This window comes from Ranitomeya variabilis, chromosome 3 (genome assembly GCF_051348905.1).
Source record: "Ranitomeya variabilis isolate aRanVar5 chromosome 3, aRanVar5.hap1, whole genome shotgun sequence".
Classification (NCBI taxonomy): Eukaryota; Metazoa; Chordata; class Amphibia; order Anura; family Dendrobatidae; genus Ranitomeya; species Ranitomeya variabilis.
Genome location: NC_135234.1, coordinates 27,876,825 through 27,903,427, shown reverse-complemented (window position 1 = coordinate 27,903,427; position 26,603 = coordinate 27,876,825). Strand labels below are relative to the sequence as shown.

Genomic DNA, 26,603 nt, shown 5'->3' with positions numbered 1-26,603 from the left:
ACCCTCTTTACTGTCTGGTTATAAGAGCCCTCTTTGTTGTACTCCAGGAGCCTTCTTAAGTCCCCTTCCTCAGATGTCACCCCGCTCCATATTGTTTACTGTCTATTCCTCAGGTGTTACTGTCTGTACCCAGGTGTCAGCTTTACTTTGTCTACCCCAGGTGTCCTCTTTACTGTCTGTACTCTGTTGTGAATTAGACTTTTTGGCTCCCTCTTGTGGTCACTAGTGGTATGACTCTGGGATTGTCTTTTTTCTGTTTGGCACTCACCTGGGTCGTTAGTCCAGGGGTGTCGCTATATTAACTTCCTGGATCCTTAGTCCAGTGCCTGGCATCGTTGTAATCAGATCCTTCTGTTGCTCCTGTCTGCTGGTCCTGGCTCTTGCAAAATTAAGCTAAGTCTTGCTTCTTTGTTTTTTGAGTTACTTGCTTGCTACTATTTTTGTCCAGCTTGTACTAAATGTGATTTCTGACCTTGCTGGAAGCTCTAGGGGGCTGGTGTTCTCCCCCCGGCCGTTAGACGGTTCGGGGGTTCTTGAATATCCAGCGTGGATATTTTAATAGGGTTTTTGCTGACCATATAAGTCATCTTACTATATTCTGCTATTAGCTAGTGGGCCTCTCTTTGCTAAATACCTAGCTCATTCTTATGTTTGTCTTTTCCTCTTACCTCACCGTTATTATTTGTTGGGGGCTTGTATCCAACTTTTGGGGTCTTTTCTCTGGAGGCAAGAAAGGTCTATCTTTTCCCTTCTAGGGTTAGTTAGTTCTCCGGCTGGCGCGAGACGTCTAGAACCAACGTAGGCACGTTCCCCGGCTACTTCTATTTGTGGTGCTAGGATTAGATATATGGTCAGCCCAGTTACCACTGCCCTATGAGCTGGTTTTTTGTGTTTGCAGACTTGGTATTTATTCCTGAGACCCTCTGCCATTGGGGTCATAACAGTATGCCAGGCCTACATTGAATGTTTAATGCATTGCAGAAGTGGGATATAAGAAAGGAAATTCTGAAGTTATTTTTTTTTTCCTCTCTTCCTCCCCTTTACCTCTGAGTGGCTTGAGCTTGCTGCAGACATGAATGTCCAGACCTTGATTACAAGTGTGGACCAGCTTGCTGCTCGTGTGCAAAGCATACAAGATTTTGTTACCAGTAGTCCTATGTCTGAACCTAAAATACCTATTCCTGAACTGTTTTCTGGAGACCGATTTAAGTTTAGGAATTTCAGGGATAATTGTAAATTGTTTCTATCGCTGAGACCCCGTTCATCTGGAGACTCAGTTCAGCAAGTTAAAATTGTTATCTCTTTTTTACGGGGCGACCCTCAGGATTGGGCCTTCTCGCTAGCGCCAGGAGATCCGGCATTGGCAAATATTGATGCGTTTTTTCTGGCGCTCGGATTACTTTACGAGGAACCCAATCTAGAGGTTCAAGCAGAAAAAGCCTTGCTGGCTATTTCTCAGGGCCAGGATGAAGCTGAAGTGTATTGCCAAAAATTTCGGAAATGGTCCGTGCTTACTCAGTGGAATGAGTATGCTCTGGCCGCAAATTTCAGAAATGGCCTTTCTGAAGCCATTAAGAATGTGATGGTGGGTTTCTCCATTCCTACAAGTCTGAATGATTCCATGGCGCTGGCTATTCAAATTGACCGGCGTTTGCGGGAGCGCAAAACCGCTAATCCTCTGGTGGTGTTGTCTAAACAAACACCTGATTTGATGCAATGTGATAGAATTCAGACCAGAAATGAGCGGAAAAATCATAGACGTCAGAATGGGTTGTGTTTTTACTGTGGTGATTCTACACATGTTATATCAGCATGCTCTAAACGCCTAACTAGGGTTGTTAGTCCTGTCGCCATTGGTAATTTGCAACCTAAATTTATTTTGTCTGTGACTTTAATTTGCTCATTGTCCTCTTACCCTGTTATGGCGTTTGTGGATTCAGGTGCTGCCCTGAGTCTTATGGATCTGTCATTTGCCAAGCGCTGTGGTTTTGTTCTTGAGCCGTTGGTTAATCCTATCCCTCTGAGGGGTATTGATGCTACGCCATTGGCGGAAAATAAACCGCAGTTTTGGACGCAGGTGACCATGTGCATGACTCCTGAACATCGGGAGGTGATTCGTTTTCTTGTTCTGCATAAAATGCATGATTTGGTCGTTTTGGGGTTGCCATGGTTACAGACTCATAATCCAGTCTTGGATTGGAAGGCAATGTCTGTGTCAAGTTGGGGCTGTCAGGGTATTCATGGTGATTCCCCGCCGGTGTCTATTGCTTCCTCTACTCCTTCGGAAGTTCCTGAGTATTTGTCTGATTATCAGGATGTGTTCAGCGAGTCCAGGTCCAGTGTTCTGCCTCCTCATAGGGACTGTGACTGTGCCATAGATTTGATTCCAGGTAGCAAATTTCCTAAGGGAAGACTATTTAATCTGTCTGTACCTGAGCATACCGCAATGCGTTCGTATATCAAGGAATCTCTGGAGAAGGGGCATATCCGTCCTTCCTCTTCCCCTCTTGGTGCGGGATTCTTATTTGTGGCCAAAAAGGACGGATCTTTGAGACCTTGTATTGACTATCGGCTTTTGAATAAAATCACTGTTAAATTTCAGTATCCTTTGCCTCTGTTGTCAGACTTGTTTGCCCGAATTAAAGGTGCCAAGTGGTTCACCAAGATAGATCTTCGTGGTGCGTACAACCTTGTGCGCATTAAGCGAGGAGATGAATGGAAAACCGCGTTTAATACGCCCGAAGGTCATTTTGAGTACTTGGTGATGCCTTTTGGGCCCTCTAATGCTCCTTCAGTGTTTCAGTCCTTTATGCATGATATTTTCCGGAAGTATCTGGATAAATTTATGATCGTTTATCTGGATAATATTCTGTTTTTTTCTGATGACTGGGACTCGCATGTAGAGCAGGTCAGGATGGTGTTTCAGGTTTTGCGTGAGAATGCTTTATTTGTTAAGGGCTCAAAGTGTCTCTTTGGAGTACAGAAGGTTCCCTTTTTGGGGTTTATTTTTTCCCCTTCTGCGGTGGAGATGGACCCAGTCAAGGTCCGTGCTATTCATGATTGGACTCAACCCACGTCAGTTAAGAGTCTTCAGAAGTTCTTGGGTTTTGCTAACTTCTACCGTCGTTTTATTGCTAATTTTTCTAGCATTGCTAAACCTTTGACGGATATGACCAAGAAAGGTTCTGATGTTGCTAACTGGGCTCCTGCAGCCATGGAGGCTTTCCAGGAGTTGAAGCGCCGGTTTACTTCGGCGCCTGTTTTGTGCCAGCCTGATGTCTCACTTCCCTTTCAGGTTGAAGTGGATGCTTCTGAGATTGGGGCAGGGGCCGTTTTGTCGCAGAGAGGCCCTGGTTGCTCTGTGATGAGACCTTGTGCCTTTTTCTCGAGGAAGTTTTCGCCTGCTGAGCGGAATTATGATGTTGGCAATCGGGAGTTGTTGGCCATGAAGTGGGCATTTGAGGAGTGGCGTCATTGGCTCGAGGGTGCTAAGCATCGTGTGGTGGTCTTGACTGATCACAAAAATTTGATGTATCTCGAGTCTGCTAAACGCCTGAATCCTAGACAGGCCCGCTGGTCATTGTTTTTCTCCCGTTTTGACTTTGTGGTCTCGTATTTACCAGGTTCAAAGAATGTGAAGGCTGATGCGCTTTCAAGGAGCTTTGTGCCTGACTCTCCGGGAGTCGCAGAACCAGTTTGTATTCTTAAAGAGGGAGTTATCTTGTCAGCCATTTCTCCGGATTTGCGACGTGTGTTGCAGAGATTTCAGGCTGGTAGACCTGACTCTTGTCCACCTGACAGACTGTTTGTTCCTGATAAGTGGACCAGCAGAGTCATTTCCGAGGTTCATTCCTCGGTGTTGGCAGGGCATCCGGGAATTTTTGGCACCAGAGATCTGGTGGCTAGGTCCTTTTGGTGGCCTTCCTTGTCACGGGATGTGCGGTCGTTTGTGCAGTCCTGTGGGACTTGTGCTCGAGCTAAGCCTTGCTGTTCGCGTGCCAGCGGGTTGCTCTTGCCCTTGCCTGTCCCGAAGAGGCCTTGGACACACATTTCCATGGATTTCATTTCAGATCTCCCGGTGTCTCAGGGCATGTCTGTCATCTGGGTGGTATGTGATCGGTTTTCTAAGATGGTCCATTTGGTACCTTTGCCTAAGCTGCCTTCCTCTTCCGATCTGGTTCCTGTGTTCTTTCAGAATGTGGTTCGTTTACACGGCATTCCTGAGAATATTGTGTCTGGCGCAGGATCCCAGTTTGTTTCCAGGTTCTGGCGATCCTTTTGTGCTAGGATGGGCATTGAGTTGTCGTTTTCGTCTGCCTTTCATCCTCAGACTAATGGACAAACGGAGCGAACTAATCAGACTCTGGAGGCTTATTTGAGGTGTTTTGTTTCTGCGGATCAGGATGATTGGGTGACCTTCTTGCCGTTGGCTGAGTTTGCCCTTAATAATCGGGCTAGTTCCGCTACATTGGTTTCGCCATTTTTCTGCAACTCTGGTTTCCATCCTCGTTTTTCCTCGGGACATGTGGAGCCTTCTGACTGTCCTGGGGTGGATTCTGTGGTGGATAGGTTGCAGCAGATCTGGAATCATGTGGTGGACAACTTAAAGTTGTCACAAGAGAAGGCTCAGCGTTTTGCCAACCGCCGCCGCGGTGTGGGTCCCCGACTTCGTGTTGGGGATTTGGTATGGCTGTCTTCTCGATTTGTTCCTATGAAGGTCTCCTCTCCTAAATTTAAGCCTCGCTTCATCGGTCCTTACAAGATATTGGAAATCCTTAATCCTGTGTCCTTTCGCTTGGATCTTCCTGTGTCGTTTGCCATTCACAACGTGTTCCATAGGTCTTTGTTGCGGCGGTACGTTGTACCTGTGGTTCCTTCTGTTGAGCCTCCTGCTCCGGTGTTGGTTGAGGGCGAGTTGTAGTACGTGGTGGAGAAGATCTTGGATTCTCGTCTCTCCAGGCGGAGGCTTCAGTATCTGGTCAAGTGGAAGGGCTATGGTCAGGAGGATAATTCCTGGGTGGTTGCCTCTGATGTGCATGCGGCCGATTTAGTTCGTGCCTTTCACGCTGCTCATCCTGATCGCCCTGGTGGTCTTGGTGAGGGTTCGGTAACCCCTCCTTAAGGGGGGGGTACTGTTGTGAATTAGACTTTTTGGCTCCCTCTTGTGGTCACTAGTGGTATGACTCTGGGATTGTCTTTTTTCTGTTTGGCACTCACCTGGGTCGTTAGTCCAGGGGTGTCGCTATATTAACTTCCTGGATCCTTAGTCCAGTGCCTGGCATCGTTGTAATCAGATCCTTCTGTTGCTCCTGTCTGCTGGTCCTGGCTCTTGCAAAATTAAGCTAAGTCTTGCTTCTTTGTTTTTTGAGTTACTTGCTTGCTACTATTTTTGTCCAGCTTGTACTAAATGTGATTTCTGACCTTGCTGGAAGCTCTAGGGGGCTGGTGTTCTCCCCCCGGCCGTTAGACGGTTCGGGGGTTCTTGAATATCCAGCGTGGATATTTTAATAGGGTTTTTGCTGACCATATAAGTCATCTTACTATATTCTGCTATTAGCTAGTGGGCCTCTCTTTGCTAAATACCTAGCTCATTCTTATGTTTGTCTTTTCCTCTTACCTCACCGTTATTATTTGTTGGGGGCTTGTATCCAACTTTTGGGGTCTTTTCTCTGGAGGCAAGAAAGGTCTTTCTTTTCCCTTCTAGGGTTAGTTAGTTCTCCGGCTGGCGCGAGACGTCTAGAACCAACGTAGGCACGTTCCCCGGCTACTTCTATTTGTGGTGCTAGGATTAGATATATGGTCAGCCCAGTTACCACTGCCCTATGAGCTGTTTTTTTGTGTTTGCAGACTTGGTATTTATTCCTGAGACCCTCTGCCATTGGGGTCATAACAGTACTCCAGGTGTCCTCTCTACTGTATATACCCCAGGTGTCCTCTTTACTGTCTGTGCCCCAGGTGTCCTCTTTACTGTCTGTGCCCCAGGTGTCCTCTTTACTGTATATACTCCAGGTGCCCTCTTTTCTGTCTGTTACTTAGGTGTCCTCTTTACTGTCTGTACCCCAGGTGCCCTCTTTACTGTCTGTTCTCCAGGTGTCCTCTTTACTGTCTGTACCCCAGGTGTCCTCTTTACTCTCTGTATCCCAGGTGTCCTCTTTACTGTCTGTACTCCAGGTGCCCTCTTTACTGTCTGTTACTTAGGTGTCCTCTTTACTGTCTGTACTCCAGGTGCCCTCTTTACTGTCTGTTACTTAGGCATCCTCTTTACTGTATGTACCCCAGGTGTCCTCTTTACTGTCTGTTACTTAGGTATCCTCTTTACTGTCTGTACCCCAGGTGTCCTCTTTACTGTCTGTACCCCAGGTGTCCTCTTTACTGTCTGTACTCCAGGTGTCCTCTTTACTGTCTGTACTCGAGGTGTCCTCTTTGCTGTCTGTTACTTAGGTGTCCTCTTTACTGTCTGTAGCCCGGGTGTCCTCTTTACTGTCTGTATCCCAGGTGCCCTCTTTGCTGTCTGTATCCCAGGTGTCCTCTTTACTGTCTGTACTCCAGGTGTCCTCTTTACTGTCTGTACTCGAGGTGTCCTCTTTACTGTCTGTTGCTTAGGTGTCCTCTTTACTGTCTGTAGCCCGGGTGTCCTCTTTACTGTCTGTATCCCAGGTGCCCTCTTTACTATCTGTACCCTAGGTGTCCTCTTTACTGTCTGTTCCCTTGGTGCCCGCTTTACTGTCTGTTCCTCTTGTACCCTTTTTACTGTCTGTTCCTCAGGTGCCCTCTTTACTGCCCTCACCCCAGGTGTTCTCTTTACTGTGTGCACCCCAGGTGTCCTTTTTAAGGTCTGTACCCCAGGTGCCCTCTTTACCATCTGTACCCCACGTGTCCTCTTTACTGTCTGTACCCCAGGTGCCCTCTTTACTGTCTGCACCTGAGGTGTCCTCTTTACTGTCTGTTACTTAGGTGTTCTCTTTACTGTCTGTACTCCAGGTGTCCTCTTTATTGTCTGTACCCCAGGTGTCCTCTTCATTGTCTGTACTCCAGGTGTCCTCTTTACTGTCTGTACCCCAGGTGCCCTCTTTACTGTCTGTACTCCAGGTGTCCTCTTTACTGTCTGTACCGCAGGTGTCCTCTTCATTGTCTGTACCCCAGGTGTCCTCTTTACTGTCTGTACTCCAGGTGCCCTCTTTACTGTCTGTACCCCAGGTGCCCTCTTTACTGTCTGTACCCCAGGTGTCCTCTTTACTGTCTGTACCCCAGGTGTCCTCTTTACTCTCTGTACCCCAGGTGCCCTCTTTACTGTCTGTACCCCAGGTGTCCTCTTTACTGTCTGTACCCCAGGTTTCCTCTTTACTGTCTGTATCCCAGGTGTCCTCTTTACTGTCTGTACTCCAGGTGTCCTCTTTACTGTCTGTACTCCAGGTTTCCTCTTTACTGTCTGTACTCCAGTTGTCCTCTTTACTGTCTGTACCCCAGGTGCCCTCTTTACTGTCTGTTCCCCAGGTGCCCTCTTTACTGTCTGTACCCCAGGTGTCCTCTTTACTGTATATACTCCAGGTGCTCTCTTTACTGTCTGTATCCCAGGTGCCCTCTTTACTATCTGTACCCCAGGTGTCCTCTTTACTGTCTGTTCCCCAGGTGCCCTCTTTACTGTCTGTATCCCAGGTGTCCTCTTTACTCTCTGTTCTCCAGGTGCCCTCTTTGCTGTCTGTTCCCCAGGTGCCCTCTTTGCTGTCTGTTCCCCAGGTGCCCTCTTTGCTGTCTGTATCCCAGGTGCCCTTCTTGTTGTCTATTCCTCAGGTACCATATCTACTGTTTGTACCCCAGGTTTTCTCTTTACCGCCTGTTTCTTATGTATCCTCTGTATTATCTGTTCCCCTTGTGTTCTTTTTACTCTCTGCCCCCCAGGTGACCTCTTAAGTCCCCCTTCCTCTGTGTCCTCCTACCCCGTATTCCCTCTTTATTGACATCTCCATCTGCGCAGCCCTCTGTAAGTGCATTTAGCACAGGTATGTGTTTATATAGTAAATGTCGTCTGTGTCGCCTTCTTCTTATTGTTCTTTTGTTTTCTTTTAGGTCAGACCATGAAGCTGACTGACAGCAAGACATTTGACATGTTCGAAGGAGGTATGACCTTCAGCTGCTCTATGTGAGCTGGTGTACGTTACTACTGCACCCAGCATTGTGCTGACATTTATACTTGTTTTGTAAAAACTGTTAAAAAATCAATGACAGTGTATGTGCATACAACATCTTTTAGATGGCGATGCAGAGTTTTTCCTGAAGTGTCCTTTCTTTACTGGAAAGTGGCTTTTTTAACATATACAGTACCTTCAAAAAGTATTCATACCCTGTGAGCATTTCCTTATTTTTTCATGTTACTCTTAAATGTATTTTATTGGGATTGTATGTGATATACTAACAAAAGTAGTGAGTCTTTGTGAAGGTTAAGGCAAATGACACCTGATTTTCTAAATATTTTAAAAATGTATATCTGAAAATTGTGACATGCATTTGTAGTCAGCCCCCTGTAGTCTGATACTCCTAAATAAAATCCTGAGTGACCAATCGTCTCCAGAATTCACATAATTATTACATTATGTCCACCTGTGTATGATTTATTCTCATTATATCTGTGAAGGCCTCAGAGGTTTGTAGGAAAAAATTAGGGCTCAAACAACATCATGAAAACCAAGGAGCCCACCAGACAGGTCAGGGATAAAGTTGTGAAGAAGAGTAAAGCAGAGTTAGGTTATATAAAAAAAAAACCCCGAGCTCTGATCATCTCATTGAGCCACTGTTCAATCCATCATCCAAAAATAAAAAGAGTGTGGCACAATTTCAAACCTGCCAAGATATGGCCGTCCACCTAAACTGACATCCCAAGTAAGAAGAGCACTAGTTAGAGAAGCAGCCAAGAGGCACATGGTCACTATGGGTGTGTTATAGGAGTTTAAAGAAGGCACTGGGGGCTGACATCTTGCTTTCACACTAGCAGCACAACACTATCAGTGTCATAATACGGCACAGCATGGTCATAGGAGATAACAGACGGAGGCCGACCCTATCTATTGTAATAAAAATGTCACTGCGGTGAACTGGGCATGCCTCTGTGGGCTGCACAATTCACAGTAGTGGGAGTGTTCTGCTGCCATATTCATGGAGCCCTAGGATCTGCTAGCAAAAGCAGTATGCTTCCAGCAGAACAGATCCTAGATTGACAGGAGTAAAATGGGGGAGAAGAGCTCGGGCAGAGTATCTGCACGTCACCCTGAAAACACCATTCCACAGTCACACATGGTGGTGGCAGCATCATGCTGTGGGGATGCTTTTCTTCAGCAGGGGCAGGGAAGCTGGTCAGAGATGATGGAAGATCTAAATACAGGACAATCCTGGAGGAAAACCTGTTAGAGGCTGCACAAGACTTGAGGCTGAGCCGTAGGTTCACCTTCCAGCAGGAAAACGACCCCAAACATCCTGCCAGAGCTATAATGGACGGTTTATATCAAAGCATATTCATGTATGTGTACGGCCCAGTCACCGTCAAGACCCAAATCTCATGATAATCTGTCACAAGACTTGTAAATCGCTTATCACTGATGTCTCCATCCAATCTCTCTCTATTTTTTTCAGATTTATATTTTTTAAAATAATTAGAAAACAAAGTGTCATTTACTTAGAAAATACTTGGTCCTTGTGTTGGTGTCACATGAAAGCCCAATAAAATATATTTAAAAGGGAACCTGTCAGCAGGATTGTGCTCAATAACCTACAGTGTCAGGTCGGCGCCGTTATACTGGTTACAATGATCCCTGGGTGATGAAATCTGTCTTGTGGTTATTGTTTAATCTGTATTTGTAGTTTTCAGTTAATGAGATGCTCGTGCTCTGGGGCGGGGCTGTGGGAGGGGCTTTGTGATGCTTTGCTTACATATGCATCTGTATGGGCTTATGACAGGTCACTGATCCCTCAGTGACCGGCCCCCTATTTTACACCCACAGACCGCCCCACAGCACGAGCATATCATTAACTGAAAACTACAAATAAGGATTACACAACAACCACAAGACGGATTTCATCAACCAAGGTATCATTGTAATCAGTATAACGGCGCCGACCTGACACTGTCTCTAGGTTACTGTGCACAATCCTGCTGACAGGTTCCCTTTAAGTTTGTGGATGAAACATGAAGAAATGTAGGAAAAAATCATGGGGTCGTCAGGGTATGAATACTTTTTCAAGGCACTGTGTATAAAATAGTGGCGACTTTCAAGCAGAAGCCGCCAGAGGAATGGACCAGTCACATCTTTTAGCTGCTTCACGTTGTTTTGACCTTGCTTTACATTTTTTCCTTTTTTTTTTGTTTTAGCGCTTTATCAGTAAGCTCCTGAAAAAGACGTGTGCACATGCCCTTAAGGTTTATTCAGACGTAACACATTTTGTCCATGACTACCATGAAATCCTAAAAGGAATTATACGAATGTCACATTTTGATCTGACTTTGCGGTAGTTGTCTAAAAATTGACTGTAGCGTCTGACCATGCAGCGCTCTCATTGCAGGTGTGTGTACAGTGACATCTGGTGGACATAAGGCGGTACTACAATTTGTCAAAAACAAGTTTTTGTTGACTTTGTCCTACTGCTGTACATTATAACGATAATTATTCATCCGTCTAGCTGGTTTACCTCATTTTCTGCTCCATTTCAGACTTCTCTGGACCAATGGTAGAGTTTGTCAACAAGATCCCCAGCAACTCCATCATCTTTGTTGCCAGTCATGATGATGCAGTTCATAAGTAAGAATAATTATAATGATACTGGGCAGTATCAAACGTAAAGAACGTAGAAAGAGAATGAGATGTACACTTGCTAATAATCTTTGGCCTAATTCATTGTTTGAGTTTTTTTTACAAAAACTTTTTATTTATTTATTTTTTCCTGAATTTTGCAAATATATATATATATATATATATATATATATATATATATATATATATATATATATATTGTCTTCCTTTTTGTTTATAATCTTTTTGAGGGTGATTTATTATGCCAAAATGTTGCAAAAATTGTGCAAAAGAAACTAAAAAAAATGGTATCCATAAAATAAGATTTGCGCAAAAAAATTGCGACTTTTCGAAAAGTCACAAATGATAAATCAGGCAAAAATATATGAAAAGCACAAACTCCGTCCACAATAGTAAACTAAAAAAAAAACTAAAAACTGACTTTAAAAAAGGTGCAAATGAAAAGATGAATATGGTGCAAAAATACATGCCCAAAACTAGACAAAAAAGGTGCAAAAACAATGATGAATCTGGACCTTTAGGTTTTGGTTTCTTACCATTTTCGAGATCTCTACTTTCTCTCAGTGAATGGAACATTCGTGCTTATATCCAGAGACTAAAAAAAACTTTTAAAGGCCTTTCACGCCTGAGGGTTTGTTACAATTTTTATGTTAAATGTATCTTTTGTCGATTTTTTTCTGTTATTATTTAATTCTTCATATTACAATTTATATGTAAAAATAAACACTGGTCCATATTGTTCAACTCCTTCTTCTTGTTGCGTACATGGTCATTAGTAAAAATAGCCGGACTCAGACAGGAGTAACTTGTAATGAGGTAGTTAATCAGCATTGTACAGGAGGAGGAGGTGAGCTGTGACATCACCTATTGTGAATGGTGGATCCTGTGTTATCTACTGTATATAGAGGTGTTATCAGTCATTGTACAGGAGGAGGAGGTGAGCTGTGACATCACCTATTGTGAATGGTGGATCCTGTGTTATCTCCTGTATACAGAGGTGTTATCAGTCATTGTACAGGAGGAGGAGGAGGTGAGCTGTGACATCACTTCTTCTTTACAGAAAAGATAGGTGCCCCTGCTGGTGAGGAAGAAGGACATATGAAGCCTTTGGCCAGATTTTCACCAATATACTCTTTTAAGGCTTGAAGCTCAGGTGCCGCCAAAGGGTATACGTTACCAAAAGGAATAGCTGCCCCAGGAAGCAGCTCAATGGGACAGTCATAATGCCTGTGTGGAGGAAGCTGATCTGCATTCTTCTTGTCACAGATGTCAGGGAACTCTTTATATGCTGGAGGTAAAGAAAATACCTGTACATGTGGTTCCGTAGCTGTGGACTCAGGGACAGCTTCTGTTAATGCTGAGTTGCTCCTTGTTGGGAAGATAATCTCCTTGGTCTCCCAGTTGATAATTGGGTTCTGAGAATGCAACCAAGGAATGCCTAAAATCACAGGAAAATGAGGAGAAGAAATTAGCAAGAAAGAAAGTTGCTCTCCTGATCCACAGGCCCAGAGATTAAAGGTGACCCATCCACTGTTTCCATGGTAATTGGAGAGGCTCTTTGCTGAATTTCAATACCATGTTCCTTGGCAAATGCGATATCCATGAAATTGCCACCTGCACCAGAGTCAATCATAGCTGCACTGGAAATCCACTGTCTTGAATACAGGATCTTAATAGGGAGAGAACAGTGAGAGTTCTTTTCATTTAGCTCCTTGGCTGGTGAAGTCATAGAAAGTGAATGGAATACAGGGTTTAAAGGCAGGCTACATTCAGAGATGTCAGATTCATCATCACAGTTGTCATATTCTCCTACCGCTGCTAGCACCTTGTTTGGCCGCTTGGGACACTTGGGACAGTTGATTAAAAAGTGGTCAGACTGACCGCAGTAGAAACATAGACTTTCACGCAGGCGATGCTCCTGGCGCTCATTAATCTCGCGCCTCTGAACGGAATCAATTTGCATGGGCACCTCCTCCACCTCCCGAGAGGTTTTACCTGCAGGCTCTTTGGAAGGAAGGGAAAAGTTAGAAATACGGTTATATGCAGCAAATTTCTCCTGCCTACGCTCAGTAAGGCGAATGTCAATGCGCACACAATGCTGTATAAATGCCTCTAGCTCTTGTGGTGACTCAGAGCGGGCTAGTTCATCTTTTACAATACTAGACAGACCCCTTTTAAAAATAGGCAATTGTGCATAACTGTCCCAATTAGTATCTACCGCTAATCTCCTGAATTCAGTGGCATACTCTATAACAGAACGTTTAGCCTGGCGTAAAGACAATAAAGCAGATTCAGCGGTTGCACGGCGATTAGGGTCATCAAACATTAATGCCATAGCGGCCAAGAAATCATCCAAGTCATTTAACCGTGGGTCACGAGACTCAATCATCGGATTCGCCCAGGCGAGCGCTCATGAGGTCAGTAGCATTAATACACACAATACTTTGGATCTATCAGTAGGAAAACGGTCAGCATGCAGATCAAAATATAGCATACATTGATTCACAAAGCCACGAAATTTGTCGTGATCACCATTAAATCTGAATGGGGGCAACTTAGGTGGGCTAGCTGGTGGCGGTTGCCCAGAGGGTAAATTCACTTATGCAGCTATTTGCGTGCTTATGTCCTGAAAAGCCCGTCCATACTGGGACTCTATGCCAGCAAGTTTGTTTTCCGGGGCTGCCATGCGGGTGCTTAATCCAGGAATAATCCAGGAGGCTCCTACATCACCCACCAGGCGGACGCGCTTCCACACAACTGCACCAGAGCTGCCCTATGGGAACTCGGCTCTTTCTCCTCTCCTCTACCTCTTTGGCACAAGTGAGGTTTTGATAAAGACCCGCTGGGGTCGAAACGTTACCCGAATTGAATAGTCCGCCACCCATTTACCTCCTAAAAAAGCACCTGGTGATGTTTATTGTATATGTTAATAAAGAAACTACACAGTTTGCTGAACTTTCAACCAATTGAGTGCGGCTGATTTTTCCTATGCGGGTGCTTAAGTCCTGCAAAGTCTGTCCAAACACTTGTTGATTGTGTTCAAAGCTTCCAAACTTCTTTTGCAGACCTTCCACATCTTTCTGCAGTGATCTAATTATGGAAAACACCTGCTCTAATCTGCTTTCTGCAGTCATTGTTCCAGCAGTCTCCTTTTTTTTAGGCTAGATTATCCTGTAATAATTATAGGGGATAACTCAGGAGACTCTTTGCGTGGAACAAGACAACTACAGGACACAGTTTTATAAGTGGTAAAGTCTATATTATCACATGGTGATTCAAACAGGTGCAGAGAGAAACTCAAGTCCACAACACTTGGTGCAAATATCAAATGCAGCTCAGCAGTCTATAGGGAACTTCAGAGGAAAATGCAATCAAGCAGAAAGTCTATGAAGCACAGTTATTCTTGAGGATACTTTACACGACTAAATCCTTGTCTTAGTCCAAACACACATAGATATGCTATAACGCAGTTCAAATCATATCTTAGCTCAACCAGGGAGGCCTGATTAATAGTCTCAGGTTATTGCAGAGCAGCAACAGCCAGGGGCGTAACGACCGCGGTCGCAGCGGTCGCCATTGCGACCGGGCCCCGCAGGTCAGGGGCCCCGGGCCGGCAGGTCAGGGCAGGGCCGGGCTGGACATCGGGCACTTCTGGCAAATGCCAGAAGAGCCGATGCCAGTAGTGGGCCGCTGCACTGTTCCTCCCCCCCCCGCCGCCGCCGCCGCATTTAACTATACCGGCGTCTATGACACCGGTATAGTTCAATGCAATGATGGAGGAGAGCGTCACCTGACGCTCCCTCTCCCATCATTCCCCGCTCTGCCTCTGACAGTACACTGCGGGTGCGCGATGACGTCATATCATCGCGCACCTGCAGTGTCCTGGGCAGACTGCAGCCACCAGGAGCAGCGCGGGCAAAAGGAAAGGTGAGGAGAGTTTTTTTTTTTTCTTTTTCACCGGACTGTGGGGCCATTATCGGGGGGGGGGGGGAGATGAGATGCGGGCTGTGCTCTATATACCCCTGTGCTGGCTGTGCTCTATATACCCCTGTGCTGGCTGTGCTGCATATACCCCTGTGCGGGCTCTGCTGTATATATCCCTGTGCGGGCTGTGCTGTATATATCCCTGTGCGGGCTGTGCTGTATATATCCCTGTGCTGGCTGTGCTCTATATACCCCTGTGCTGGCTGTGCTCTATATACCCCTGTGCTGGCTGTGCTCTATATACCCCTGTGCGGGCTGTGCTGTATATACCACTGTGTTGGCTGTGCTGTATATACCCCTGTGCTGGCTGTGCTCTATATACCCCTGTGCTGGCTGTGCTGCATATACCCCTGTGCGGGCTCTGCTGTATATACCCCTGTGTGGGCTCTGCTGTATATATCCCTGTGCGGGCTGTGCTCTATATACCCCTGTGCTGGCTGTGCTGTATATACCCCTGTGCGGGCTCTGCTGTATATACCTCTGTGCGGGCTGTGCTCTATATACCCCTGTGCGGGCTGTGCTCTATATACCCCTGTGCGGGCTCTGCTGTATATACCCCTGTGCGGGCTCTGCTGTATATACCCCTGTGCGGGCTCTGCTGTATATACCCCTGTGCGGGCTGTGCTGTATATACCCCTGTGCGGGCTGTGCTCTATATACCCCTGTGCGGGCTGTGCTCTATATACCCCTGTGCTGGCTGTGCTCTATATACCCCTGTGCCGGCTGTGCTGTATATACCCCTGTGCTGGCTGTGCTGTATATACCCCTGTGCGGGCTTTGCTGTATATACCCCTGTGCGGGCTCTGCTGTATATACCCCTGTGCGGGCTTTGCTGTATATACCCCTGTGCGGGCTGTGCTGTATATACCCCTGTGCGGGCTGTGCTGTATATACCCCTGTGCGGGCTGTGCTCTATATACCCCTGTGCTGGCTGTGCTGCATATACCCCTGTGCGGGCTCTGCTGTATATACCCCTGTGCGGGCTTTGCTGTATATACCCCTGTGCGGGCTGTGCTGTATATACCCCTGTGCGGGCTGTGCTGTATATACCCCTGTGCGGGCTGTGCTCTATATACCCCTGTGCTGGCTGTGCTGCATATACCCCTGTGCGGGCTCTGCTGTATATACCCCTGTGCGGGCTGTGCTGTATATACCCCTGTGCGGGCTGTGCTGTATATACCCCTGTGCGGGCTGTGCTCTATATACCCCTGTGCGGGCTGTGCTGTATATACCCCTGTGCGGGCTGTGCTCTATATACCCCTGTGCGGGCTGTGCTCTATATACCCCTGTGCTGGCTCTGCTGTATATACCACTGTGCGGGCTGTGCTGTATATACCCCTGTGCCGGCTGTGCTGTATATACCCCTGTGCTGGCTGTGCTGTATATACCCCTGTGCGGGCTCTGCTGTATATACCCCTGTGCGGGCTGTGCTCTATATACCCCTGTGCGGGCTGTGCTCTATATACCCCTGTGCGGGCTGTGCTGTATATATCCCTGTGCGGGCTGTGCTGTATATATCCCTGTGCTGGCTGTGCTCTATATACCCCTGTGCTGGCTGTGCTCTATATACCCCTGTGCTGGCTGTGCTGCATATACCCCTGTGCGGGCTCTGCTGTATATACCCCTGTGTGGGCTCTGCTGTATATACCCCTGTGTGGGCTCTGCTGTATATACCCCTGTGCGGGCTGTGCTCTATATACCCCTGTGCGGGCTGTGCTCTATATACCCCTGTGCCGGCTGTGCTGTATTTACCCCTGTGCGGGCTGTGCTGTATATACCACTGTGCGGGCTGTGCTGTACATACCACTGTGCGGGCTGTGCTGTATATACCACTGTGCGGGCTGTGCTGGATATACCACTGTGCGGGCTGTGCTGGATATACCACTGTGCGGGCTGTGCTGGATATACCACTGTGCGGGCTGTGCTGGATATACCACTGTGCGGGCTGTGCTGGATATACCACTGTGCGGGCTGTGCTGTATATACCCCTGTGCGGGCTGTGCTGTATATACCCCTGTGCGGGCTGTGCTGGATATACCACTGTGCGGGCTGTGCTGGATATACCACTGTGCGGGCTGTGCTGGATATACCACTGTGCGGGCTGTGCTGGATATACCACTGTGCGGGCTGTGCTGGCACCCAACACCATGTTGCAGTGCAGGAGATTCCTGCAACAGTCCGAGGCGTATCTAGGGGAAGGGGGTGGGGGGGCGTCACGGAGGTAGGGGGGGGGGCCCCATTTGGAAGTTCGCACCGGGGCCCATAACTTTGTAGTTACGCCACTGGCAACAGCTTACATGTCCAGCAAATGCAGATGGAAGTAAACATGAGCAGCAGATGAAGGAGGATTACTGGAAACTGGTGTATGCAGCAGAAACTCAGAGCTGAGTAGCAGGATCACCACACAGGTTCACAGGAGCAGGTATATAGCCAGGGAGTCATCAGAGTCAGGAGCTGGATGCAAGGCAGATTACTCTAGCACAGACTGAAGGCTGGGGTGGAGTTTTATAGCAGGAAGACACCGTGCACATGAGACCAAAGACACCATCTTGGAAAAGGGCAGTAATGCACAAAAGGTAATAAAAAATGTTCAGAGTCCTGACAGACATCACATATTGTGAATGGTGGATCATGTGTTATCTACTGTATATAGAGGTAATATCAGTCATTGTACAGAAGGAGGTGAGCTGTGACATCAACTATTGTGAATGGATCCTGTGTTATCTACTGTATATAGAGGTGATATCAGTCATTGTACAGAAGGAGGTGAGCTGTGACATCACCTATTGTGAATGGTGGATCCTGTGTTATCTACTGTATATAGAGGTGTTATCAGTCACTGTACAGGAGAAGGAGGTGAGCTGTGACATCATCTATTGTGAATGGTGGATCCTGTGTTATCTACTGTATATAGAGGTGTTATCAGTCATTGTACAGGAGGAGGTGAGCTGTGACATCACCTATTGTGAATGGAGGATCCTGTGTTATCTACTGTATATAGTGGTGTTATCAGCCATTGTACAGGAGGAGGTGAGCTGTGACATCACCAATTGTGAATGGTGGATCCTGTGTTATCTACTGTATATAGAGGTGTTATCAGTCATTGTACAGGAAGAGGAGGTGAGCTGTGACATCACCTATTGTGAATGGAGGATCCTGTGTTATCTACTGTATATAGTGGTGTTATCAGTCATTGTACAGGAGGAGGTGAGCTGTGACATCACCAATTGTGAATGGTGGATCCTGTGTTATCTACTGTATATAGAGATGTTATCAGTCATTGTACAGGAGGAGGAGGTGAGCTGTGACATCACCTATTGTCAATGATGGATCCTGTGTTATCTACTGTATATAGAGGTGTTATCAGTCATTGTACAGGAGGGGGAGGTGAGCTGTGACATCATCTATAGTGAATGGTGGATCCTGTGTTATCTACTGTATATAGAGATGTTATCAGTCATTGTACAGGAGGAGGAGGAGGTGAGCTGTGACATCACCTATTGTGAATGATGGATCCTGTTATCTACTGTATATAGAGGTGTTATCAGTCATTGTACAGGAGGAGGTGAGCTGTGACATCACCTATTGTGAATGGTGGATCCTGTGTTATCTACTGTATATAGAGGTGTTATAAGTCATTGTACAGGAGGAGGTGAGCTGTGACATCCACTATTGTGAATGGTGAATCATGTGTTATCTACTATATATAGAGGTGTTATCAGTCAATGTAATCCTGTCTATGATGATAATGAGATTACTGAAAAATCATCTTTACGGACCAGGAAGTGTGTCTACTATAAGTACAGTATAACAGCAATGAGTTTAATCTTTTTTTGTATTTTCAGATTAACTGAACCTGGCAAAAAGGTTTTTGAAGATCTTGGCAGTAAAGAAATTCGAAATCTAAAATTCCGCTCACAGTGGGTGTTCTTGACTGGGAAAGGAGTCACAATCCCTGATAATATTGAGAGAGAAAAGGTAAAAATAAATAAATAACATAAAACTCTTATGACGCTATAGTCATTTGACTGATAACAGGGACCGATAGCATCAGCAAAGAATTTTCCTGTGCAGTAATTCCTGACTGTAGCTTCTCACTCGCCCAATACACAATAGCAACTGGATGTATTATACATCCATCCCCTGATTTTAACCGCAGCGACTTGAGCTAGTTCCATCTCTGATGTTTAACCATTCAGATGCCGCTGTCCATCTCTAACAGCGGCATTTAAAGTGTTGCTAAGTGGTGGTGCACAATTGCTGGTGCCAATGTGCTAATTTTGCAGCTGGTGGCTGTTTAAGACATCCGTCGCCGCCATCTTGGTACACATGTTTGGCTTCATAGGAGATCACTATTTTGACTATATGCTGCAATAATGTAATCACAGGTTCAACTTCCCTAGGGGACTAAAAAGTAGAACAAATATAATAAAAATATCTCGTAAGGAAAATTGCAACACAAACCACATTTTTTTTCCAAAATTTTGAGATCTTTTTAACCATTAAAATATTTAAAAAGGATATAAAAGTTTGGTATGACTGTAACCATACTGACCTGAAATATTCTGATGCCATGACTTTTTTTTATAGCACAATAAACACTGTAAAAACAAAACCCAAAAGAAAATGATGGAATTTAATTATTTTTCACCATTTCACCCACTTGGAATGATATTTTCTGTACATTATTGATAAAAAGAACGACATTGATCAGAACAGTAACTCGTTCCGCAAAAAAGCTACGAGTATGAAAACAATGAAAAAGTCATGGCTCTTGAAGGAAGAGGAAGAAATAATCAAAGACCAAACATGAAAAATGAAAATGGTTAATAAAACAGGGATAAAGGATAAGAAAAGGACACTACATTCTACCTTGGGCACTAAGAGAACTTGTTCTTTCACTAACTGAAGTTTAGAAAGTTTGTAAAGTTGCAGTTTTTTTTGTAGATTCTGCAGGATTTTATCTGGGAAGTTTCTAAAGTTGCAGTTTTTTGTAGATGCAGCAGGATTTTATCTGGGAAGTTTCTAAAGTTGCAGTTTTCTTTTAGACTGCAGCATGTAAATTATTTCCTTGTCTAGAAACCTACAGCTGAAATACTCTTGTTTTTTTAATTTTTATTTTTTGCATCAGTCTTTTTCTCTTTTCCTGTCTCCCATAGACAGATAGTCCTTGTTCTTTTGTCTCTTGCAGGCAATCCACTCCAACGGTAACAACCGATATAGCGGTTGGCCGGCAGAAATCCAGATTGATGGATGCCTCCCGAAATAAATAAATGAGGAAAAAAAAGAACATTTTTTTAAGAGAAAAATTTGGAGACCTTGAAGACAAAGACATCTAAAGACTTGACAATGTCGACTTGCTGCATGGACTGGCACGGGAAAGGCTGGCATCAAACCGAAAAACTGCAGGAATGTTTTTTAATAAAATGTCTAAATTATGAACACTGACTTTTTTTTTATAATACACAGACCATTCGAGTGAAGGCGGAATATCTGTGTGCTCATGCTTGTTTAGTATCAGGTTCTGTTTTGTTTTTTTTCCCCCTAATGCCTTTGAAACTTGGGCCAACGTCCAATAGAGTTAAGATTCACACAAAACAATTGTATCATTATCTTTATTATTATTGTTATTTTCTCACATCATATTTACATGTAACCCTAGAAATTTTTTTTTTTGAAGAATGACACAAAAATCCATTCAGTCCGTACATCCCGCCTATGTAAAGAGATTATTTAGTCTCATACCCAGACAACTTTGCATTAATATACTGTATATTTATATTTTCCACTAACTATAGGTTTATGAAAAAGATGTGTCGAAATAGCTTAAAACTGTCCTTGTTGCCTATTTCTACCAATGAAGGCTCATCTTTCAATTCTATAACTGCTCTGGTGAATAGAGAATACTTTTTTTTCCTTTTTTAGACAGTCTTAATAAATTTATCCGATGTGTTTATTATTTTTTTTAGTTTGCTTTTTTATTTTCAATTCAAAATAATTAAAATAGATATCCAGAACCTTATTTGTGTCTATAGTGTTACTCTCCTGGTTTATCCAGGCCTCTTGAAACATAACCCGAGCTATTATCAATTGTTTCACATTGTAATGATGAGATGGCTCTGTCGACTGTGTCTCAGTTTACACAGTAAAGTTAAAAATAAAAAATGTCAGACTTGTGTCTATTGTGAAAATGGCAATAAGTTAGGTCAGTCACATGTAAAATTATAAAAGAAAGGCCTGATTTTAAACTTTATTTTTTAAAGTCACAGCTCGAAAAGTGTTTAGATAAAATTCTCCAGTACCATGTTTCTACTCTCCATACATTGTCACTGTAACACCTCTCCCTTAGATAGCGGATACCAGTCAGACTTTCTTGTTTTTTGTTCTATTTGTCATCTCAGTTGCTATGTGATATGATCTTCTCTTGCTATTCTTTGCAAACATCTGAAGCAAGTCTGTGAAGTAAGAAAAAGTAGTCTGAAGTAATCCAGATACCATTACTCTGAGCTCATTTACATACACCTCTGGCAAAAATTAAGAGACCACCACATCAAAACCCTGTCATGGGCAGCCCAATCTCCAGACCTGAACCCCACAGAAAACCTTTGGAATGTAATCAAGAAGAGGATGATGGATAGTCACAAGCCATCAAACAAAGAAGAGCTGCTAAAATTTTTTCGTGTTCGTGTTCTAGAATAATAGTTTTCAACCTGGAGGGTGCCAAGATGCGACCGTCCACGCTGAGAACCACTGGGGAATGAGCTCCTGCCAGCGCAGCATCAGTGAGCGGCGGTGACATCATCAAGGTTACTGCCAGTCACTGAGCCCGTGTTCCCAGTCTGGCCAATGAACTGCGTTGATCTCCCTACGGTGAGCTCACTGCTAGCACAGTGAGAAAAAGTCTCACGATGCAGAGGCAAGTTCACTGCAGTTTACTGGGAGAATTTCACTGCTGTGAATTTGAACTGCGGTGAACTCGCCTTTGCACCTTTTTGTTTTATTACAGGAGACGAGGGATTCAATGGGATTAGGTGTTAGGTGAGTATGTTTGTTATTTTTAAATTAAGAAAAGGAAAAGTTTGTTTTGATTTATTTAAAATAAAAGACTTTAATCTGGCTGTGTCTTTACCATGTAACTATAGGAATAACAATTTTTAAGTGAAAATAAGGCCTTCTAATTTGCCACTGAAACACATGATTTAGAGTAGCTAATGAGGCTTCTGAAGACTACCACAGTTTTTGCACAATCTACTTTATTGCTGGAATATCGAAAGTTCACTTTCAGCAGCACCAGCACTAGGGTGGGAGAGACCTCTCTGTACTGTGACACTGAGCAAATGGCGCCAGCAAAACAAGATGTCCACTTTTTATATGGTCCAGGGCATGTTACTTCAGCAGCCAATCACAGAAGACCTTGTGTCATGACATTGTGGATGAACACACATAAAGTTAAGGGGAAAAAAAAAGGTCAAGCCGCTCTTGTAATCTCGTCAGATGCTCCTCTTACCCTTCCACACCCCTTCCCCTTATCAAACACGTCCCCTGTCCGCCACGCTCATCATACAGCACCACTATCCCAGTCAGTCATAACAAAAGCATTTGTGGAAACGCAATGATTTACCAAACTTTGAGTGAAAATGCTCGTGAAAGCGAACACGAATCTGAATATGCTACGTTATTGACAAATTTGAGATTGGTGTACATTTTCCGGACACACTCGCTCCTCTCTACTTGTCACATCTCCTCTAGGATCTATACCTGCGACGTCAGCACCTGTCACCATGCGCCGTCGCATTCATTCTGCTAGTGGCACTGGTAATGGGGGAAATGTCGGTACCAGAAGCTATGGGCAATTTAACCTCTGTCAAGTCACTGACTAGACTGGCTGGGACCTGTAGTGCTGTCCACTCTGGCAGTATGGTTGTGTGTGCCGTTCGCTGTAATAATCAGCTTCCTACTTTGGTCAATGGAATAGCACCACATCCTACAAAAGCTACTAGATTCCTGCTGGAAGCTGCCAGTTATAGCTCTGCATGCCTGGTTCACACACCCTGATTTTCAGCTCCTGGTTTCTGGTAAATTTTCCTTTTTCTGACCTCAACTTGTTTTCTGACCATTCTCTTGTCTGATGGTTTTGTACCCTGCCTGCCCTCCTAGTTCTGACCTTGATGATCAGCCATTAATTCTCATCCTCCTTCCATCACATTGTGATACACTATAAAACATGAGCACAGTTTTATTCCCAGGCCCAAGATTTTTATGATAATGAATTGGCTTGTGATTTGTCCACCTATAGGACAGTATTCTCCTTGGATTGAGGGATCCAATGGTCGGAGATTGGAGTAAATAAGGCAAAAATATTTAATTTTTAGAAGGCACAATAAGAAAAATAAATGTGTTTTACAATTTTTTAAGCAATTTTTCCAGTAAACTGTTCTGCTGAGTGACGGTGTAATGACTGCTAACCAGCAAGAGCGGTGTGTGGGTTACACTTGGTGCTAGCCGTTGCACTGCCGCACATCCAGAGGGCCGGGCATACTCTTCGCCTGCCTCCCGATTCTGGCACAGGAGGACTTTAGCAGAGCCCTTCCCAGGCGGCGAGCAGCACGGCAGCTGGTGACCGGGACACACAAACAGCAGACAGGGCAAACACCAGAACCAAAATCCACAGTGCAGCTGCAGGAACTAAGGTGAACAATGATAAACCAAGCACAGGCGCCAAAACATGAACCTCAGAAACCGAGAATACTGACCGCAACCACCCACCAGACCTGAGAATAATCAGCAAGAAAAGGAGGAAATGGCAGATTTCAATCTGCCTCCCAGCAGTCACCTGATGACACTGGGGCAACACCCAATCTCCTCCCCTGGACCACAGACACCGGAGGAGGGGAGAGAAGACTGAAGGGAACGTCCCACCATCTGACTGACCTAGCAGGTACGGCATCCTGCTGGCAGCAGCTAACCCCAGGGGTCCCAGTGTTCTGGAGTCTCCGCACAGCATAATCGCTGGGAGCAGTGGCGTCCCGCCTCTCAGTGATCCTAGGAGTTCATCTCCTAGAATGTGACATCTGGACTGAGAGAGCACCCTCACAAGCTCCGCCTCCCAAAGGTGACACCCCACCTATCATGGCCAGTGAAAGGTGACCTGCCAGAGAGCGCGAGGGGTCCGCCCACGTATGAAGCTACCATTCCTAACATAAACTACTGTTTGGTACATGGCAGGGTTTAGAAGGTCAGGGTTCAGCAGTGCTATTTTATGTTTCTTGTTGTGTATCTGCTTTTTGGGCTCCCCTGGTGATTGCTGGTGGTACTGGTGATTTGTTTGCACTTTGCTGCTTCTGTTCACCTGCTTCCATCAGTGTTTGGGAGTTTCCTATTTAGCCTTGCTCTCCAGTCATTTCCTTGCCGGTCATCATTGTAACCAGAGTCTTTCGGTTTCATGTTCCTGCTACTAGTCTGCTGATCAGCTAAGTGGACTTATTGTCCTTATCGTTTTTGTATTTTTGTCCAGTGTACAGTTTTGTCATTTTCTGTTGCTGGAAGCTCTTGTGGTCTGATATTGCCACTCCTGTGTGATGAGTTGACACAGGAGTCTTAAAGTAATTTCAGGATGGTTTTTTTGAAAGGGTTTTCAGTTGACCGTGAAGTCCTCTTTTGTATCCTTCTGCTATCTAGTAAGTGGACCTCTCTTTGCTAAATCTACTTTCATACTGTGTATGTCTTTTCCCCTGAAATCACCGTTAATATATGTGGGGGCTGCTATCATCTTTGGGGAATTTCACTAGAGGTAAGCCAGGTCTGTTTCTTCCTCTACCAGGCGTAGTTAGTCCTCCGGCTGGCGCGTGGCATTTAGGAAGCCGTAGGTATGCTCCCTGGCTACTATTAGTTGTGTGGTAGATTTAGCTCACGGTCAACTCGAGTTTCCATCACCCGAGAGCTCGTTCGTTATTTATATGTTTCTTACGTTCCCTTGCCATTGGGAACCATGACAGTATGACCGGCCCGTGTTAAACTTATTGGCAGAAGAAAGGAGAGAAAAAAGAAGTCTGTAAATTTTTTTTTTTTTTTCCTTTTTCCCTATGCTTGCTTCATAGTTGGATCAGTTGTATTTCAGCTCTAATTACAGCCTTTGCCTTTCTCTCCTTATAATCCTTGAATGGCTCTGAGCTCACCTGTTTAAAGATGGATCCCCAGAGTTTGGCTGCAGGTTTAAATAATCTTGCTACGAAGGTTCAAAATTTACAAGATTTTGTTATGCATACTCCTATTTCTGAACCTAAAATCCCTACACCAGAGGTGTTTTCCGGAGATAGATCTCGGTTTCTGAATTTCAAATATAATTGTAAATTATTCCTTTCTCTCAGACCTCACTCCTCAGGAGATCCTGTTCAGCAGGTTAAGATTGTAATTTCTTTGCTGCGAGGTGACCCTCAAAATTGGGCATTTTCATTGGCACCAGGGGATCCTGCGTTGCTCAATGTGGATGCGTTTTTCCTGGCTTTAGGGTTGCTTTATGAGGAACCTAATTTAGAGATTCAAGCTGAAAAAGCTTTGATAGCCCTATCTCAAGGGCAAGATGAAGCTGAGATATACTGCCAAAAATTTCGTAAATGGTCTGTGCTTACTCAGTGGAATGAGTGCGCCTTAGCGGCAAATTTCAGAGAGGGCCTTTCTGATGCCGTTAAAGATGTTATGGTCGGGTTCCCTGCGCCTACGGGTCTGAATGAGTCCATGACAATGGCAATTCAGATTGATCGGCGTTTGCGGGAGCGCAAACCCGTGCACCATTTGGCGGTATCTTCTGAAGAGACGCCAGAGAAAATGCAATGTGACAGAATTATGTCCAGAAGCGAGCGGCAGAATTATAGGCGTAAAAATGGGTTATGCTTCTATTGTGGTGATTCTGCTCATGTTATATCGGCATGCTCTAAACGTACTAGGAAGGTTGACAAGTCTATTTCAATTGGCACTTTACAGTCCAAATTTATTTTGTCTGTAACCTTGATTTGTTCATTATCAGTTATTACCGTGGATGCCTATGTGGACTCTGGCGCCGCTCTGAGTCTTATGGACTGGTCCTTTGCCAGGCGCTGTGGGTTTGATTTAGAGCCTCTGGAAGTCCCTATACCTCTGAAGGGTATTGATTCTACACCTTTGGCTTGTAATAAACCACAGTTCTGGACGCAAGTGACTATGCGTATGACTCCAGACCATCAGGAGGTGATTCGCTTCCTTGTGTTGTACAATTTACATGATGTTTTGGTGCTTGGATTACCATGGTTACAGTCTCATAACCCAGTCCTTGACTGGAAAGCTATGTCTGTGTTAAGCTGGGGATGTCGGGGGGCTCATGGGGACACTCCTTTGGTGTCCATTTCGTCATCTATTCCATCTGAGATTCCGGCATTTTTGTCTGATTATCATTATATTTTTGAAGAGCCTAAAATTGGTTCACTCCCTCCTCACAGGGATTGTGATTGCGCCATAGATCTGATTCCTGGTAGTAAATTTCCAAAGGGTCGTTTGTTTAACCTATCTGTACCTGAACATGCTGCTATGCGCGAGTATATTAAGGAGTCCCTGGAAAAGGGACATATTCGTCCTTCTTCATCACCTTTAGGAGCCGGTTTTTTCTTTTTCTCTAAAAAGGATGGCTCTCTGAGGCCTTGTATTGATTATCGACTCCTGAATAAAATTACAGTCAAATATCAGTATCCGTTGCCTTTGCTGACTGATTTGTTTGCTCGCATAAGGGGGGCTAAATGGTTCTCTAAGATTGATCTTCGTGGGGCGTATAATTTGGTGCGAATTAAGCAG

The 26,603-nt window shown here is 44.9% G+C and overlaps 1 protein-coding gene across 1 annotated transcript in view; it reads left to right on the top strand.

The window, feature by feature from the left end:
* The window catches only part of FAM3B (FAM3 metabolism regulating signaling molecule B), a 98,906-nt gene extending 78,106 nt beyond the window's left edge, over positions 1-20,800 (top strand). The window contains exons 5-8 of the mRNA XM_077293855.1: positions 8,068-8,118; positions 10,700-10,787; positions 18,629-18,761; positions 19,975-20,800. Coding sequence (XP_077149970.1) covers positions 8,068-8,118; positions 10,700-10,787; positions 18,629-18,761; positions 19,975-20,052 — 350 coding nt within the window. The 3' untranslated portion in view covers positions 20,053-20,800. The remainder of the gene's footprint in view (positions 1-8,067; positions 8,119-10,699; positions 10,788-18,628; positions 18,762-19,974) is intronic.
* The last annotated feature ends 5,803 nt before the right edge of the window (positions 20,801-26,603 follow it).